Source organism: Delphinapterus leucas, chromosome 20 (assembly GCF_059928025.1).
Source record: "Delphinapterus leucas isolate spDelLeu-1000000601 "Yukka" chromosome 20, BTC_Dleu_Yukka2, whole genome shotgun sequence".
In the NCBI taxonomy this organism is placed as follows: domain Eukaryota; kingdom Metazoa; phylum Chordata; class Mammalia; order Artiodactyla; family Monodontidae; genus Delphinapterus; species Delphinapterus leucas.
The window spans coordinates 16,605,021-16,624,260 of NC_143148.1; the positions used below are offsets into that span (position 1 = coordinate 16,605,021).

At 53.4% G+C, this 19,240-nt stretch overlaps 1 protein-coding gene across 4 annotated transcripts; it reads right to left on the reverse strand.

The window, feature by feature from the left end:
- Positions 1-1,097: 1,097 nt before the first annotated feature.
- FXYD3 (FXYD domain containing ion transport regulator 3) lies at positions 1,098-6,877 on the reverse strand. Of its 4 annotated transcripts, XM_089902364.1 has the most exons (9): positions 6,698-6,870; positions 4,233-4,269; positions 4,075-4,138; positions 2,696-2,728; positions 2,565-2,588; positions 1,944-2,018; positions 1,827-1,863; positions 1,462-1,499; positions 1,098-1,294 (listed from the first exon to the last, which is right to left on the reverse strand). In XM_089902364.1, exons 3-9 carry the CDS (start codon positions 4,112-4,114, stop codon positions 1,275-1,277), a joined length of 267 nt encoding a protein of 88 aa, XP_089758490.1. In that variant the 5' UTR covers positions 4,115-4,138; positions 4,233-4,269; positions 6,698-6,870; the 3' UTR covers positions 1,098-1,274. The 4 variants fall into 4 exon arrangements, with proteins under 4 accessions (XP_089758490.1, XP_022442184.1, XP_030617251.1 ...); XM_022586476.3 differs by lacking the exon at positions 4,233-4,269 and having other exon boundaries at positions 1,098-1,317; positions 6,698-6,877; XM_030761391.2 differs by lacking the exon at positions 4,233-4,269 and having other exon boundaries at positions 6,698-6,854.
- Positions 6,878-19,240: the final 12,363 nt, after the last annotated feature.

Genomic DNA, 19,240 nt, shown 5'->3' on the forward strand with positions numbered 1-19,240 from the left:
CCCAGCGTGTCTTCCCTGTTGCGCGTGCGCAGGGAATAGGCGGGAAATTGAGAATTGTTGCCGGGAGTCCGAGGTACCCGTCCTGTGTCGGTGAAAGGGGCGAGGACAGAAAGTGTACGAGCTCAATAAACGCGCTGTGCACCCGCCTCACCGGTTGTTGTGGGGTCATTGGGAGAGGGTGTCTGCTGTGGCATGGGGGTGGGGTGAGGGAGGAGGATTCGTGTCCCAGGAACGGTATTATGGAGCGGGGGTGGGGGGGTGTCCCAGGGTACATTTTGGCTGCCCTTGTTGAGCTTTCGCGAGGTTTCTAAGGAGTGTGTGCTCATGATTATGGGGGGCCTAGTGGGATGTCCAAGGGATATGAGGGCATTATTAGGGGACAGGTCACGGGTTTATTGTTGGTCTCGTGTCTTATGTATTGTAGGAGATACTGCGGGGTGTTTTGAAGGATTTTAGGCATTTTTATGGCTCTTGGGGACATTTTGGAAGTCTTATTGGCTATTGGAGACTGTCTCGAGGGAGTTTAGGGCTTGTTGGAGTTCTCACACCGTGTGGCCATTATATATTATTAGGAGTATCATGGGGAATAATTTAAAGGTCTTACAGGAACATTTGAGTGTTAGGAAGGTCTTTTATAATAAAATGGGGTCTGAGGCGAGTCAGAGGGTCACTATTATAGTAGTAGTGACCCTACTATAGTAGTAGTAGTAGACCTATAGTAGTAGACCCACTATTACAGTAGTCACTATTATAGCTGGCTACTCCTGTTGTGACAGGATGATCCCACATCCTAGTTTTCCTGGGAAGGTCCCACTGTCCACCTGAGGGTCCCAGCATTCCGTCTGGCTAGAGCTCCCTTTCACTCTCAGAATGTCCCCCATGTGGCTACTAGAGCATTTTAAATGGCAGATGTGGCTCCCATGACCACGGAGGCAGAGGTCAGGCCCTATGCCGCCCACCAGGTCATGAGGAAGCAGGCCTGTGGGCTTGTCCCAGTGGAGAGATTCAGCTGCCAGCTTCCATGCTGGCTCCCATGCACATCCCCTTCTCCCGGCCCCCCAAAACCCCAACGCGCACATAGGGAGTTTCGAGGCTGCTTGGGCATGAGGCAAGATCATTTAAGAGTGAAAATTGAACAAAGACCCCCTCCAGTGAGAGATGAGATGGAGCCCTGGCCAGGTGGTCTGAGAATTCCATCCTGGAGTTTAGGATCCAGTGCAGAGCCAGGACTTGGGGAAAGAGTGGCCCTCGGTGCTCTTTCCGCTGATCCATCCTCAACAGTTATGGGCAGAGCCTGGGAGAGGTGACAGGGTCAGCCTGTGAGAGTGGATCAGGTTATTTCTCCCCAGGGTGCATACACACACACGCACACACGCACACGTGCGCACACACACACACACACACAAACACACACACCTCATACCCTATGTCCCAGTCAGCTCCATTCTGTCCCTGTCTTACCTGAAGTGATGAGAGGTGGGGCATCCCCTGGATAGTGACTAGGGAAAGAAAAGTGATGAGATCTCTGTTCACCCCCGTTCATCCTCTCCCTCAAGGCTAGAGGATTCTCAGCTTGCCCCGACATATCTTCCTAGCTATTTTCCCACAAAGTTGTACCATCCCAGGGACCAAAGCATTTCATGATTGGAGGCCCTCTGAGGATTCATGGCTCTGAAGAATAAACCTGGAAGATCTCAGTAACAGGAATTCTCCAGGGCAAGACCCAGAAACCCGGCCTTTTTTTTTTTTTTGCGAAATTTAGCTCTTTCCCCCTGAAAGGTGTCTGTCCAGTATGAGGCAGGCACACTGCCTGGAACCCATCTTACCGGGGCTTCCGGCTGAACTTGCATTTGCATTTCCCACCTGTTAGGAGAGAGGGGAATGTCAGGGGAGGACACCCACCGCCCTGCGCTGCCCGCTTCCCCGCCAGCTGCTCCACTCACTCATGAGGACGATGATGCCAACGGCGCACAAGACCGCTGCGAAGATGAGCCCGCCGACACGGAGCCTGAACCAGTCTAGGAGAAACCCAGAGGGGGCCCTCGGTGCCAGCCCGTGCCCTCCTCATCCAAGCCCCCAACCGCTTGACGATACGCATTAGGCACCCCTGATGTGGGATACAGCAGTGGAGAGAACAGACAGCCCTCCAGCCCCCGCACTCACTTTCCAGTCTCTACACAGCAAGCGACAGAGATCTAACGTGGAGTTAGGTAGAGAGAAGCGGTCTGAAGACATATAAGCAGGGCCAGGGGACGGAGAGTCAGAAGACAGCTCTTTTAGGGAGAGTGGCCAGGGGAGACCCGGCTGAAGGGGCACATTTGAGCAGAGGCCTGAGGAGGGGAGGGAGGGAGCATGGGGCGACGTGGAAGAAAACGTGGGGGTGGTTCTAAGGACCAGGCTGGCATGCCTGGTTGCCTTAATCCCCTGTGTTTACTGTTCAATGCCCCAATCCTCGCCCCTGGGTCACCCCCATCAGACCCTCACTCAACCCTGTGTGGGACCGTTGGCACGAAATCGGTCTGAGGGGTGAGTGGGGCTGCAAAGGGAGGGGCACAGGCTCTCACCGTAGTAGAAAGGACTGTTTTTATCTGCAAGGAAAGAAAAATAGGACATGAATCCAGGATAAGAGTGGGGATGCAGGGGTCCTGGGGGAGACTTTGGGGGCGGGACTGGTGGAAGAGTCGGTCTGACTCACCTTCCGGGTCATTGGCATCCAAGGCAGGCAGGCCTGGAGGGGAGAAGCGAGGTAGGAGAGAGATGGGGGTGCTGGCCTCGGCAAAGCCGGGGCCAGGGCCGTTGGAGCTCCAGGCCTCAGCGTAGGGTCCCCTGATGGACAGTTCCCCACCTCCCACGGGCACAGGGGTCCAACCCCAAACTAGCTCCTCTGCACGTTCCACCTCGGAAATGAGGGTTTCCCCCGACTCAGCCCCACACCGGCAACAGGTTTTCACCTGGGTGGCTTTGGGCCACCTAGCCAGCCTTTGGCCTGATGTTTCCAGACACCTGGCTAATCCACACCCCCCGCAGAAACGAGCGATGGTCTTGTCAAGATGACAGGTGGCTTCAGCTCCCAGGCATTCTCAGCCCTCATCTCCTGGTTCTGCCACGTCCACATCCCACCCATCCCTCACCACTCCCCTTAAAGTGACTTACTAATTATAAACTTAATATGCTTTATTTAAAAATGCAACTTTACATCACTACCCTGAATGGAATGGCAGTCTTGCCCAATGTAACTGATAAAAACAGATACAATGAGGGCTTTCCTGTGGCGCAGTGGTTGAGAGTCCGCCTGCCGATGCAGGGGACACGGGTTCGTGCCCCGGTCCAGGAAGATCCCACATGCCGCAGAGCGGCTGAGCCCGTGAGCCATGGCCGCCGAGCCTCCACGTCCGGAGCCTGTGCTCCGCAACGGGAGAGGCCACAACAGTGAGAGGCCCGCGTACCGCAAAAAAAAAAAAAAAAAAAAAAAAAACAGGTACAATGAAAGCAAAGGACTAGGTTTGAATTCTGGCTAGAAGCAGTGGGCTGCCTTAGCTCTGGGCCTAAGCTCTGTTCTTTCTTTGTTAAAGGGAGGTTCATATTTTTAAATTATATTTAAAGCACAAACACATGGTGCTTACTCTGTCCCAGGCACTCTTCTAAGTGCTTTGCAAATAGTAACTCGTTTAATCCTCACAGTGACTCTATAAGTAGGTGCTACTATTGTCCAGATGGGGAAACTGAGGCACAAGGGGCTTTGGTAACTTGCCACATAACCTTGAAACTCTTACCTCTCATAATCAAGTGTTAAGAAGTGTTAAAGACACAGTACCCCAGAGCTGAGCCTTCTCGATATCACCAAGGAGACATCAAGACCATGCATGACGAGCTGTGTGAACCTCTGCTGTAAGAGGTCCTCCTTTATGTGTTCCTTGAAATCACCAGTGTGGCACTTCCCACCTTCCAGGAGATGCTGTCCTGAGACTCACCACCCCACAGGGGAGGCAGAAAGCACGAGAGAGCCACACACAAGCGTGGTCACCACCCAGCTGAGGGGGTCAGGGGAAAGGCAGTCCAGGAACGGGCACTCACCTGCCAGGAGGACGAGCAGGCTCAGGGCCACCTCTTGCATGTCGGAGAGCTGGCCTGGAGGGATCTAGGGGGGAGGTCCAGCTTTAGCAGGGCCACCGGGATGCCTCTGGTTCCCAATCCCCTGCTACTGTGCTCCTTATCCAGGGAACACAGCTCACCCCAGGGCAGAAAGCCTGGCCTTGAAACTCCGCTGGGCTGAGAGATAAGAAGGAGCCGGAAAGTGCAGTGGGGGCTGGGTGAGAATGAAGGCCTACAGGGGGAGCAGCAATAATAACTCACTGGACGTGGACTTGAGGCTTTAAGTGAATTGCCCTGGCAACCAAATGAGGAAGGTGCCGCCAGCTGTTATCCCCATCTTACAGATGTGGAAACTGAGGCTCCAGAGGTGAAAGTGGGTGCTCAAGGTCACCTTGCCAGGAAGCGGGATTTAAACCAGACCTGGCTCTGCGGAGGCTGTTCCTAACTCAGGACTCTCTCAGGCCCTTGGGGTGTTTTGGGAAATGGGGTGTTGGGAGCCAGATGGCAGGAGGCCTTGTTCCTGGGAGTGTCTCCCATAGACAGCTCGGAGCCTGCCCGCCCTGCCCAGACTTCGCAGAACTTGGGCTGGGCCAGGGCTGGGGACTGAGCTGGCTCCTCTTGTTGCTCTGGGCAGGATGTGAGGAGGAGAGAACTCAGAGAGGATTGGGGAGGGGGGAGGGGGAGGGGGAGGGCAGCCCCAGCCTCATCTTCTGCCCCACCCTCCTCGCACCCCACCGTCCTGCTTCTGCCCCACCCCTGCCCATCCCACCCAGTCCTTGGTCCTGCCTCTACCCCTACCAAGCTCCTCTGGCAGCAAACAACTCCTCTTTCCCCAGGTAGGCCTGCGTGGCACAAAGAACACTCCGCCACCCCCTTCTTGGTCCAGTATCAGTCCCCCTGTGCGTCCCCCTGTCCCCTCTCCCGCCCCTGCCCCACTGCCACAGCATACATTGTCCCAATCTTGATAGCAAGAGCTAACACTTAGATCCACTCTGTGCTGGGCACCGCCAAATGACCTTGCTGGGTTTTCACTCATGTAATCCCCCAAGAATCCCGGAGGCCATTGGTTATACACCCCATTTCACAGACGGCAAAACACATACCCTCCCTAAGCCTGGTAAAAAGCCCATTGACATTGCCTGCTCTGTCTCCTTGTCCGCAGCTGGAGAGCACGTCCCGTCCCGTGTCTCTCTCTCTCTGGCCTCTATGTAACCCCCTCCCTGAATTTCTTTCCTGGGAACCTTCTTAGCTTCCCAGTTCATCCCATATACCAGACTCACAGTTTTAATTTGAGCATTCATTTCTTTGAGCATTCAGGCAGGAAAAGGGCCTGTAGCTTTGGGGAACATTACTAAGGCGTTTAAGACGGCCCCCCCAAATTTGGGGTGGTGCGGGGAGAGTTGGAATGCGTATGTGAGCAGGACAGCCTAGTGGCTCCCAGCACAGGTCTGTAGAAGGACCACCTGTAGTCTAAAGCGAACACGTGAGGCTTTGTCACCCCACGATCACACTAATACTAGTAATAAGAGCAGGTGCTGATTGAACGTTTACCCCACACCAGACACTGCTCTCAGCTCTTTGCGCTTGTTCATACGTGTAATCTTCACAGCTTGATGAAGTTGGCACTATGATTAGCTCACGTTGCTGTCGCAACCCTGTCACCCCTGCGAATTCAGCTTAATGCTCTATACTGTCACCTGCGACTCAGTCTCAGCGCTTAAGCCTCTTTCCATGGGAGCCTCCAAGCCTCCCTGGCCGGTGAGGGCTCCATTCACCCCCATACAGCCCCTCCCCAGGCATCTCCCAGCATCCCCAGCACAAGGGGCACTGATGGGTGGTCTCGGCCGTACCCCAGCCCCTGCATGACATTTCCACCCTACTGTCCCATGGTGTGGGCTGCTGGGAGCTGGCATCCGGGCATCTGCTCTCTCCTGCCCTGTTCAGGCTGTTATTGGAAGAGGCCCCAGGGCAGCTCCAGAACTGACTGCAGTCGGTGTGAAGCCTTGGAGAGAAAGGCAGCCTGCAGACGGAGGCTGCGCCCACCCCTCTCTGCTCTTTCCTGGCCCCAGAGATCCCAGTGCTGGTGTGAGGACTTTCCGCCGTCCACCCCCTACTATTGTTCTGTTTCTCCATGATGGTGGCCAGGCCCTTCAGGCCTGAGCAAAATGACTCCCTCGTGTCCCTGAAGTCTCCGCGCCACCTCCCCATGTTACAGCTTCCCTGGGAAGCCGCCAGCCCCTTCCCCTAGAGGTCTCCAGGACCCACACATTCTCAGTATGCGGACACCCTGAGCCCACCTAGTCATCCACCCATCCAGCCAGTCTGATCCTCCCAATCCAGATACTTCTGCTCTACTCAGAACCCCCGATCTACCCAGACCCACCAGTCTAACAGACACCCCAGTCCCATCTGTGGGCCTTACCCTCGCCCCAGCTGGCTCACCTGGCCTCCTGTGTGGTGAATGATGGGGAGGGGGGCTTTCTCTAATCTGCTCCCCCAGCAAAGGACCTTGAAGAGGGAAGGTTCTAGGGGTCTTTAGCAGAAAGCAGTGGAGGGAGGGGCAAAGCCAAGGAGGGGTTGGAGGGAGGGGGCCCCAGCCTCTCACCTGCGTGCTCCACAGGCTGCTGCGTGGAGGTTCAGGTTCCGGGAGAGAGCGGGACTGCTTAGCCTGGGTCCTGCCTTTATCCGCAGCCTCCACGCCCTAAGCAAACCTGGGCAGGTAGAGAACTAGTCTGACTCCCTAAAGCTCAGGGGCTCTCTCACCTCACACCTGCTCTTAAAGAGACAGTTCCAACCCCCAACCACTAGTGGCAGGGAGCTCCCTGGGGTCTCTAGGGTCACACAGAGCAGCCTTAGGCGAGGCAGAAGGAGAATACGATGAGGGCTGGAACTCTGCCCCTCACATCCAGGGAGGTGGCTTTCTCCAGTCACCTGCCCCTCAGAAAAGGACCTGGAAGGAGGAGGGGCTCAGGTCTTTAACGGCAGAGCTTCTGCCTGGCGGGGCGGTGGGGGGAAGGCCGTGCTTTGTTTGTAATAACCTAATCTCTTTTACTTAGATTGTGTGCTGTCCTTGGAGGGGGGATGGGTGGCCATTGCGGGAGATCTAAAGTCCTCCTCCTCCGGGCTGCTTGTTGCCGTTGACACCGTTTGAGGGTCAGCAGAAGATGCTGATAGGACCAAGGTCATGAGGTGGGGACGGGATGCACGGGGTGGGGGGAGGGGGTGTGTGAGGGGGCGGTGAGCTGTTGGGCCGTAGACCATGACCTCTCCCCCGTCGTGCCCATCATGGCCTAGGGAGACTGGGACCTGGTTCCCAGCACCAGGCAGACCTTCCCAGCCTGGGTTCTTCCCAACGGTGCTGGGAGCCAGATGTCTCCGCAGTGGGTGTTGGGACGGGGGCTGCCTCTCACCCCGGATAAGGCCATTGCACTGTGCAAGGCTCCCTTCCCCTCCCTCCTCCCTCTCTTGTCCCTCCTCCTCATGGCATTCCTTCCAGCTGGGGTCTGTGCAGGTCCCCACTTGTTCCCCGTTGGGGTGCCCCCTCCCCCCAATTCCGCCTTTTTAGACAGAGGGACTTTTGTCTGGGGGCTGGATGGAGAACAAGGCGCCTTTGAGTGGCTGGCAGAGGATTGGGGTCACGGGGAGGGGCAGGGCCTTCCTAGGGTGGCTCTGCACTGGCCACCAGCTGGACTCCAGGCGACCCCCAACACCATTGCGGGGGTGGGGAGGAGGGTGCAGGAGCCAGGCCAGGGAGAGGGTACCATGGGGAGTGTGGAGTGCAGGACAAGGAGAGGGGGTTTTGAGGTCAAGGCTCTGCTGGGGGCAGGGAGAAAGGACCCCTCCCCACTTCTCAGCAGGAAGGGGGAAGGGTGGGGCAAGGAACGCCCGCCCAGCTACACGCTTTCTTTATGTGGGCCCCTTGGGCAATTTCTCAATCCCAGGCCCTAGACTAGGACAGGGTCTCCCTACAACTCCCACCAAGGAGGGGCCAGTCCCTGCAAAGAGTGGGGCTCAGTCAGGGTGGGGTTCAGTCGAAGCAGGAGGTTCAGAGGGAGATAGAAACAGAGAAGGGGAGGCATGGTGGGGGCGGATCCCAGTCCAGCTAAGGGGGTCTTTGTGTCCGGTCAGATAACATCTCTTGCCCAGACATTTCAAGATTGCAGTGTTCCTTTGAAGACCCTTCTGGTGGTCTTGGGGGTGGGGTGGTGTCTCCCTCTGCTGGGAAGTCCAGGAACTGCATGCATCCGAGACAGAGAAGGGGCGAGTGCTCGGTGGCTAGGAGGGATGCTCCATCCCTCACCTGTGCCGGAGTCTGCACACTCAGATGCCAGTGGGGCCAGGCAAGAATCATGAATGAGTGAAGCAGGACAGGCATGAGACTATAAGGTACGGTGGCAGCTGGGCAAACAGAACTATTGTCCTGTCTATAGGGCAGCCACCAGGACTTCCCTGGTGGCGCAGTGGTTAAGAATCCGCCTGCCAATGCAGGGGACCCGGGTTCGAGCCCTGGTCCAGCAAGATCTCACATGCGGCCGAGCAACTAAGCCCATACGCCACAACTACTGAGCCTCAGCTCTAGAGCCCGCGAGCTGCAACTACTGAGCCTGCATGCCACAACTACTGAAGCCCGTGCACCTAGAGCCCGTGCTCTGCAACAAAAGAAGCCACCACAATAAGAAGCCCACGCACCGCAACGAAGAGTAGCCCCCACTCTCTGCAACTAGAGAAAGCCTGCACACAGCAACGAAGACCCAGTGCAGCCAAAAATAAAAATAAAATAAAATAAATTTAAATGAATAAAGGGCAGCCACAAAAATCACTGGCTCAAGCTCATGTGGACAGATACAGAAGTACCTCCCAGACATCTTGCTATGGGAAAAAAAGCAAGATGTAGAGACACATGCTACCATTTGTAAGGGAGAAAATAATGTATATTCACATACTTATAAATGAATGAAATATCTTTGGAGATTGGCATCCATGGCTGCTTCTGAAGAGGAAGACCGAGAGGCTGGGAGATGGCTGGGAAGGGAGACTCACTTAAGCTCATGCACCTTCTTCTACCTTCTGAATTTTAAATCCTGCAAGTGTACTACTTTGAAAAAAAGTTTAATTAAAAGAATTTCAAGGATAACCTCTACACAGTTCTAGCCAATTGCTTCTATACTTTCAAAAGATGTCAGGAACCTGAACCTTTATGTAGAGTTCCCAGTATTAAAAGTTGGCTCAGGGAATAATACCCTGGTGGTCCAGTGTTTAGGACTCGGCACTTTTACTTCTGTGGCCGAGGTTCAATACCTGGCTGGGAATTAAGATCCCATAAGCCGCATGGTGCGACCAAAACACAAAAAAAGGCTCAGATTTTTAAAAAATTATGCAGGTCAAACGAAACAAATCTAAGGGCTGGTTTCAGCCTGGGGGGACCACCAATTAGAGCCTTCTGCAAACTTCATTCCCTGAAGTTTTAATCATATGGTCTTGCGTTTGGATGTTTATAAGCCTATACCTAACCCAGGGTGGAACAGAATGTGCCCCATCCAAGTGGGTGTTGGGCAGGGGCTGGGGCTTAGGGCAGGACTTGAGACTCCCGTGTGGATGGGGACATGTGTGAACCCTGAGACCCTGGGGAAGGTCTGCAGGGAGTGGAGTGCATGCAGCCGCTTGCATCCTATTGGGGGTTGAATCTCTTTTGGGATGAGTCTTCTAGGCCCGCTTGACTTCAGTCATATTCAACATGTGTCCACTTATTTATATATGTCTATGTGTTGTGTGTTTATGTTTATATACAAATATATGTGTTATATATTATCATGTTATATAGATAATAAAGCCTTTTGGAATGTTTCCCCTTCATTTTGCTTTTGAAATCATTTAGAGTTTTTTATCTGTTTTTTGTTTTGGGTTTTTTTTAAATTAATTAATTAATTTATGGCTGCGTTGAGTCTTTGTTGCTGCACGCAGGCTTTCTCTAGTTGCGGCGAGCGGGGGCTACTTTTCGTTGCGGTGCACGGGCTTCTCATTATGGTGTCTTCTCTTGTTGCGGAGCACGGGCTCTAGGCGCGCGGGCTTCAGTAGTTGTGGCTCACGGGCTCAGCAGTTGTGGCTTGCGGACTCTAGAACACAGCCTCAGTAGTTGTGGCGCACGGCCTTAGCTGCTCCGCAGCATGTGGGATCTTCCCGGACCAGGGCTCGAACCCGTGTTCCCTGCACTGGCAGGCAGATTCTTAATCACTGCGCCACCAGGGAAGCCCGAAATCATTTGCTGACGTGGAGATTAGCTGTGATTTCTCAGTATCCTGGGAATTCTTGCGAAATGAGAAAAACCAAACCTACAGATAGTTTCCGAACATCACCAAGTTTTCAGGAATGCCGAATTCAAGTACAAAATCAAGGCTGTGGGGTGTTTTGTAGTCACCAGTTCAAAGTTTTATTAATTGGGCTTTTGCCATTTGCGTTTGCTAGTCAGGGCTCAGTCATTTTATTGCTCTTCTCTTAAGGCTGTATTTCTTCAGGATCCTGGCAAATTCATAGGCCTTAAATGGGGCAGCCTGGGGTGTGGGAGCTGGAAGCACCCCGACCCATGAGAGGGGTCCTGGTGGGGCTGGGGCCTCACCTTCCTAGGTAGAGGCTGAGAGGCTGGGCTGGGGGGCTGGGAAGGTGTGATCACAGTGATGCTCCAAGCTCCTGCTTCCTGGGCAAGACGGGGACAGAGATACACATGGGCAGACAAATGAGGCCGCCTGCGGCTCTGTGGGGCCGCTCCCTGTGGCCTCAGAATTCAGCACCTGTGGGAAAAAAGAGGGAGCTGGCAGGTCCTGTCTTGACACTTTGGGGGTGTGGCTGTGGGCATGTCGCTGTCTGCCTGGCTTCCAGGTGCCACATGAGGTGCCACACAAGGCGACTTAAGGTTAACAGGCCCCTTGAGATCCACACGCTGTACCGCTCAATGTCATCACCCACCAAGAGAAGCTGGAAAGGTTGATTTTTATGATGAAATCTCCTGATTTTTAAATGTTGGTAACGGACTTTTAATTTCCTAACACTTTGTGGACCAGATGAGATGTGTCCAAGGTTGGATCTGGCCCTGTGGCCACCTGTGTGAGTCTCCATCTTAGGGACTAGGAAAGCTAGGGGTGGGGCAGGGGGAGGTTCAGGTACCACCATTCCCTGCCCCCCCCCCCCCGCTACCCCTCCTCCCCTCCAGGCATGTTTCTGCCTCAGGGCCTTTGCAACAGCTGTTCCCTCTGTCTGGGATTCTTCTCCCACATGTCAGTACGGAAGGGCTCATTCCCTTACCTTCTTCAAGTCCTGGCTGAAGACGTGGCCTTCCCTGATCACCCTATTTAAAATCACATCCACCGTCTCCCTTTCTGTTCCCTTCTGACTTATCTATCTTCAAAGCATATTCCAGGAAGCTCCTCTTTGCTTTTTTGATTATCATGTCAGGTCCTCCCCCAAATTTTCATCTGAATTATATATAGAACAACACTTGGCAGTAATGTAATGGTGCTCCTGAAGTATTTCTTAAATAATAAGAGAAAGGAGCTCTTATGCCCCCGCTCACCATCACAGAGGCCTTGCTGGAGTGAGGTGGGGGTGGTGAGGGCAGAGCTGCTAATGGGGGCAGGTGGGCAAGGGGGACCACATTTGCTGACAGTCCTGGACCAGTTTCCTCATCACTGGGGATGGGGGCTTGGGCTGATGGCTAGGAGTCCTGAGTGTGAGTTGGAATTATAGGGAAGCAAGAGAGAGGATTTGGGGGTATGATGGGGAGCCCTGTAGCCTCCTCCCAGCCTGTCTCAGTCCAGGAGACAAGGATCTCAAACTGGCGGCCCCCAGGCCAACCCAACGATTGTACATGTTTGCTTGAGTTCAGAGAGTGTTGCAAAAATTCACAGTTGCCAACATTTAAACTCGGGATATTTCAACATAACAAGCTGTATGTTCAGCTTCTCGTGGAAGATCTGGCCTAACTGGGCCACATTCCCCCTTGGCATTAGTTGTTGGAGGGGCAGGTCTGTCTCCCTGGGGTGACCCAGGCCCCATCTTCCCCTGATAGGAAGCTTCAAGGGAGGGAGGGAGGCAGAGGGAGACCCACAGTTGCTCTGGCCCCAGGCCTGCTCCTGTCACCTCCCATCCGAGACCCACCCTCTGCCTATGTGGCCACCATTACAGCACAGACCCTGGACACACACATCCTGAGGGACTCATCCCTGGGGGATGTATCATGGCACGGTTCAGGCAGGAAAAATCCCCAGGACTGTCATCCCGAGTCTGCCCGAGGTCAGGGGAAAAGGCGTGATTACAGAAAAACCTGGTGATATTTTGAGACTCCCTCCTGAAAGTCTTTGGCAACTAGCATCAGAAAAGACCAAGCCTTGTAAAATCCCTGCACATAGAAGGGGCAGGAGAACACTCCTGAGATGCAAGGGCTCAGAAAAAATTATGAATATAGGTAGAGACATAGAGAGGTAAAGCAAATGAGGCAAACTATTAAGAATTGGTGAATCTCCGTGAAGGGTATTTGGGTTCATCGTACTGTTTATGTAACTTTTCTGTAGTTAAAAAAAAAAAATCAAAATAAAAGTTGGGGCGAATCTATAACATTTTTTAAATTAACATTTACACAAAAATAATAAAACACAAGATCAAAAACAACAGAGGAAAAATAAATTCAGAATTGGGTAACCTAAATGTTAAATAAACAGAATTTAATTGAACTTTGGATATCATGTATTTATGTATATACTATACAATAATTAAATATTATTTATAAATAAATATATACATTCATTTTTTCCCTTTTAGATAAAAGCCTGTGTTCTTCCCACACACACACAGAGTCTTCCTTTTCCTTCTCTCGGATCAGTCCCTGACCCCTTGGTACCCACTCTGCCCCTCCCGCTAGCCGTGGGTGCCTTACCCACTTCTGGCTGCCTAGCCCTGGCCTGGTGGGGGCACCCTGAGGCTCTGAGGCTGATGCTAGGGCTGGCAGGCTCCTGCTTGGCTGCAGAGGCAGGGAGATGAGTCTGCAGTTCTAAGAGCTCGGTTGGCAACCACTGCCGTGCAGAGGCACTGACCAGGCAGCCCTCAGGCAGCCAGGGCCCCTGACATCTCAGTCTCCCATCTCCCTTCCCCCTGCACCTTGGCGTCCAAGAAAGCATTGCTGAGAGCCAACTGCACACCCCTGTACATCCCTGAGTCATTACCTGCTATTGCTAACTGCCTCTCTCTATTGTCAACTAACAATCCTGCAGCATGTGGGGCTGTGGGACTTACCACTTGCTAGGCAGGCATTGTTCTCCCAGTGGAGGAAACGGTGGCACAGAGGAGCTCAGTCACCTCCCCACAAGACACACAGTTATTTAAGGGTTAAAGTTGGGATTCCAAGGCAGGTTGTCTGGCTCCACACCCCGTGAGTGTGTAGGATCAAGGGCCCCGCATAATTTTGTGGGTCCCAAGAACAGACAGCTGGTCAGAAGAGGGAATGAGACACCAGAGAATATTGCCAGAACCAACCACTCCTTCCCTGCCGCTGCCCCCACCCTGGCCCAGCCTCCATCCTCTCCCTCCTGGACCATCATGCAGCCTCCTCCCTGGTCTCTCTGCTCCCATCCCACCCCTTACAGTCAGCTTCCCACACACAGCCAGAGGGAGCCTGTGAACCCCTGAGTCAGATCAGGGCCCTCCTCTGGCTGCATCTCACTCCTGGTAAAAGCCAAGGTCCTCACCATGACCGGCAACCTGTAAATCACTCCCCTACCTGGTCCCCCATCACTTCTCCTCCCCATCAACCCCTCACTCACTCACTTACTCAGCTGTAGACACACTGGCCCCCCTGCTGTTCCTCCAACCCACTAGGTGCCTTTCCAGCCCCAGGACCTTTGCACTTGCCGTTCCCTCTACCGAGTTCACCCTTCTCACAGATGTCACATGGGTCCCTCCCTCATCTTCTTTTTTTCAGGACTTTTGCTCAAATAGCACCTTCTTGATGAGGCTTTCCTTGGCTACTTGATTTAAAACCACATCTTCAGGGGCTTCCCTGGTGGCGCAGTGGTTGGGAATCTGCCTGCCAATGCAGGGGACACGGGTTCAAGTCCTGGTCTGGGATGATCCCACGTGCTGCAGAGCAACTAAGCCCGTGAGCTGCAACTACTGAGCCTGTGTGCCGAGAGCCCATGCTCTGCAACAGGAGAGGCCACCACAGTGAGAAGCCCACACACCACAACGGGGGGTGGGGGTGGCCCCCACTCGCCGCAACTAGAGAGAAGCCTGCGTGCAGCAGCAAAGACCCAATGCAGCTAAGAATAAAATAAATTAAATTTAAGAAAAACAGAAAACCACATCTTCAGTCTGGAACCACCTCGCCCCACCCCGTTCTCTACTTTTTTCTGTAGCGCTAGCATATATCACCTCCTGACATGCTGTGTGATTATATGCTTACTGGTTATATTTATTCTCCTTCCCACGTCCTGTAATGTCAGCTCTGGGAGGGAGGGACCTTCCTTGGCTGTTCAATGGAACACAGTCCTCTGTGTCCCCAGCACAAAGTCTGGCACATAGTAGGTGCTCAGGAAATATGTGTTGTGTGAATGAATGAAAACCATTCTTGCGAGTTACTATGTCCCAGGCCCCATAACAGAAGAATCAGTTACCCCCCTCCCCTTTCCTTAAGTGGGTCACACTTTGGGGGCACCCAAACCCACAAGTGGAATGGGAAGGATCTCAGAGGCAGAAAACCTAGGTTCAAATCCTAGCTCCACCTCTTTCTCACTGTGGGACCTTGGGCTACCAAGTCTTCTTCCCTGGGCCTCAGTTTCCCCATTTATACAATGGGGATAAGAATAATACTCACCCTGTAGGGCTGCCCTTTGGATTCAATGGGGTTGTTGTGTGGGATGCTGACAGCATGACTAATTCTGAAAGCTGGTTCCCTTCCTGGAAGGGGGTGGGGTGGGAGGGGCACAGCTGTGTGTTTTCCAACAGCCAACAATGGAACTCTTGTAGGAGGGGCCCTCAGGCATGGAAAACACATCCACCCCTGTGGGTTTCAGACAAAAGTCTCAGGTCTCAGAAGGGATGTTTTCCAGGGCATTTACATTCCTTGAAGATTGTTGCAACAAGAAATACTGGTTTGGGAATATGAGCCCACTGGAGTGGGCTCCCATTGTATCCTTCTCCCTACAATGAGCAGCTGTGAGGGTTGGAGGGATCTCTCCTATGTACAGCTCCTGAGGCTAGGACCAGATAGGCTTAAGATAATCCCTGGGCCACAGCGATTGGCTCAGTGGGGTCCAATCAAAGTGAAACACAGGAATCTTGGTTTAGTAGTTGAGGGAAGAAAAGATTTGGGTTTTGCTTCGGACAGTGGAGAAAGCACATTCGAGGCCTGGAAGGTGAGGTCATTTTGCCACCACCAGAAAAGCCTGCCTGAGGACAAAGCTAACACCACGGAGGACCACAAACCAAGAGGAATGCTGATAAATACGGCCTGCTCCCTGATCAAGTCATGCCAGCCCTCCCTCTGGAATTTTCAGTTATACACTCTAAAATTTTGACTTGAGTTAGTTTTAATAAGGTTTCCTGTTATTTGTAAACAAGAACAACCAAGCCGGTATACAGAAAAATTCTGTGGACCCAGAATTACTACACTTTCACTAGGGTCTGTCACATGATTTTTACTTAGTTTCAGCCAAATCATTTCTTTTAGCTTCAGTCAGCTCAAGCATCTCCAGGGGTCAACGAGTGCTTACCTTGGCCAGATCAATGCTCTCTGTCTCTCTGTAAACAAACCTGGGTCCCATTCGCTTGGGTAGACGGCTTTGAAATGGACCTGTCCCCCCTCCCAGCCTCCACCTTGGAAAAGGACAACAAGCTGGAGAAGCCACAAGACTTTGCAAAGACGGAAGCGCAAATGCCTGGGAACTCAGCGGTCCTCCCGTTGAAGGTGTGAGTGCCCAGAGGCCTGGCAGGTGCCTGGGGAGGGCGGGCGGCACCCCAAAATGCCCCTCAGGGTCCCACACTCCTGCCCAGACCCGCAGGAGGAGGGGGAGCAGTGCACGGCGTTGGTGGAAGATGCGCAGTGTCAGTACCGCTCTCACTGCTCCCCAGGTGGTACCTGCCCCCCGGGGGGCCACGCAGTCAGTGCCGCTGAGCACAAAGCCTGTGTCACACCGGCAGCCCTCCTGCTGGGCAGATGTCGGGCAGGGTGGGCTCAGCGCAGGAGCTGGGACACGAGGAGCCGCAGAGCTTGTAGTGGCTGTGGGGAGGGCAGACCGGCTCTGGAGGAAGACAGGTGAGAGTTAATAAGGAGCCAAGCATTGCTCTTCTGGAAAGTATCCAACCAGAAGAGGACCGAGGGAGCAGAGGGAGGGTTGAGGGGGCCAAGGGCAGGTCATAAGAGCAGGGGGAAGGTGGGGGTATCGTCAGGAGGTAACGTGAGCGTGATGATGATGGGGGTGATCATGGCGATGGAGATGTTGGGATGATCACAGTGGTGAGTAACATTTCCTGAACACTTACTCTACACCGGGCTCTGCTCGGTGCTTCCTCAGGGTATTATATTTTATACGTATTAATATCTTCTTCCTGAATTCACTGAAGAAAACTGAGTTAGCCACAAACCACGCAAGGTCATTATCATCTCATTGATGAAAAGAACTACCCATAATTGAGCAGATACCAGGAGCTTGCTTTTCATATAGCATCTTGTTTACACCTCACAGCAACCCCAGGAGACAGGGACTTTCATCATCCCCTTTCATAGATAAGGAAACTGAGGCCAAGAGGGGTTAAGTGACTTGCCCAAGGTCATACGACTACTGAGTGTCAGAGCTGGGATTTGAAGGCTATTGGGTTCCACTGAGCCTGGACTCCCACTTAGCAAGAATCATCTGGGGAGAGCAGTGCCAACCCCATAGGAAGGACATACTCCCACATTTGCCTGGCCTCCGTCATTATGTTTTTTTTAATTGGGGTATAGTTGCTTTACAGTGTTGTGTTAGTTTCTGCTGTATAGAGAAGCGAATCAGCGATATGTATACCTATATCCCGTCTTTTTTGGATTTTCTTCCCATTTAGGTCACCACAGAGCCCTGAGTAGAGTTCCCTGTGCTATACAGCAGTCTCCCCTCATTATTACATCTGCATCAGACATTTGCCTGCCGGGCTCCACTGCCGTTTGGGTTTCTGAGCCCTGAAGAAGCAGCAAGAAACCACCTGGAGGGTGTAGACACACATCAGGAAATGTAAAGAGAGGTGAAGGGCAGCAGACAGGGGTCAGAAGAGTGGGCAGGTCAGTCCATGTGAGGGCTCAGGTGCTCAGCCAAAGGCGTGCACTTCCTCCTAAGGGCAGCTGGAATCAAAGCAGCATGCATCTTGCTGACTCTCTGAGTGACCTTGCCCAAGTTATGGAACCTCCCTTTGCCTCAGTTTCCTCATCCATAAAACAGAGGTAATAATAGCCCTTCCCTCGGCAGGGTGTTATGGGGCCTGAATGAGCATATGGTAGAGTCACTTATGGCCACTGAATGCCCACGTGCTTCCCCATCCCAGCACCGCCCTTGCAGGTGAGTGGGGCCACGACGAGTTCTGGCCAAAGTGCTATGACTTCCAAGGTGAGGATCGAAGAGCAGGGGGTGCACATGTTACCGGCGTGGCATCACGGGCTGGAAATGAATTTGAATCATGTCCTGGACAATACTGTGGAATTTGTAAGAGAGAGACTAACCCTTGGTCATGTTTGGGAATGGAAATGTCAGGTTGGTTGGTTACTGCAGCAGAACCTAGACTATCCTGGCTGATTCGATGTCACTCAGTGTCGGCTGTCATTTTTTTGTTGTTATTGTTGGCTGTGCTGCACCACTTGCGGGATCTTAGTTCCCCGACCAGGGATCAAACCCATGCCCCCTGCATTGGGAACGTGGAGTCTTAACCACTGGACCGCCAGGGAAGTCCCCCCCAGCTATCATTTTTAATGAAGCATTTTAAAGAGGGAGAGTCCTCACAGGGGCAGTTATCCAGCAGGGTGTGCAGTGACTTTACTTGAGTGGCACTGACCTAGGAGGATTTCCTGGAGGTGGTATTGGGCCAGCTGGTGAGAAAAGGCTGAGAAGGACCGTCCCCTGGCAACACCCACTCATCACAGGCCATCAGGTGTCTCCAGGGCTGCACGGGGAGGCCTCGTCGCTGGCATTCCTGGGCATAGCTCCCCAGAATGGCACACAAAGTCTCCCGCGATGCCCCTGTGGCAGTTCTCCAAGTGGATCCGAGGCTCCATGTCCTTACTGCAGGCCCTATAGGGCCTGTCCGGGCCCCAGCCATCTGCAGAAGGCCTGGAATAGGGCTGCCTTGTCAGGTCTGTGTCTTGCGGGAACAGAGGGTGGCAGGCCTGTGGCAGAGCCGTGGGCATCAGAGAGCCACGTGCTGTTGGAGCCACGGAAGCCACCCTGAGTGTCCGTGTGAAAGTCCCCAGCCAGGCCACAGAGGTTGCCAGTGTAATTCTCAGGCGCTGTCACCCAGACAGCACGTGAAAGGCCACAGAGAGGCCAGGGGCCGCCTGACTGTGATGGCCGAGGACGTGGAGAAGGCCCGGAGAGTGTCCCCAGCCAGGGTTGGGACCCCTTCACATGGAACACAGGCACCCAGTTTGTGTCAGGCAGACCTGCCCAGATACCAGTCCCTCTGGGGACCCCCTGCTCCTGCCCCCCGCCCCGTGATCCGCTCTCCACGCAGCATCCATTGAATCCTTTAAGATCACAAATCAGATCCTGTCCCTCCCTTGCCCCAACCCCTCCCGTACCTGCCTAGTACACTCAGATAAAGTCTAAACTCCCACCTGTGGCCTGTGCCACCCTACAGAACCAGCCTCTGCCACTCCTCTGTCCTCATCTCCTCTCACTCACCCCCTTGCTCACCCTGCTCTAGCTACACACCAGGCACCATTCCAACCTCTGGACCTTTACACTGGCTGTTCCCTCTGCCTGGTTACCCTTCCCTCCTGTGTCTATCTGACTCCCTCCCTCATCTCCTTCAGGTCTCTGCCCCAATGCTTCCCTGCCCTCCGTCTTAAAGTGTAACACCCCAATGCATGCTCTTGTCTCCTTTCCTGCTTAATTTTTCTACAGAACAAACTGTATTACCTTCTGAC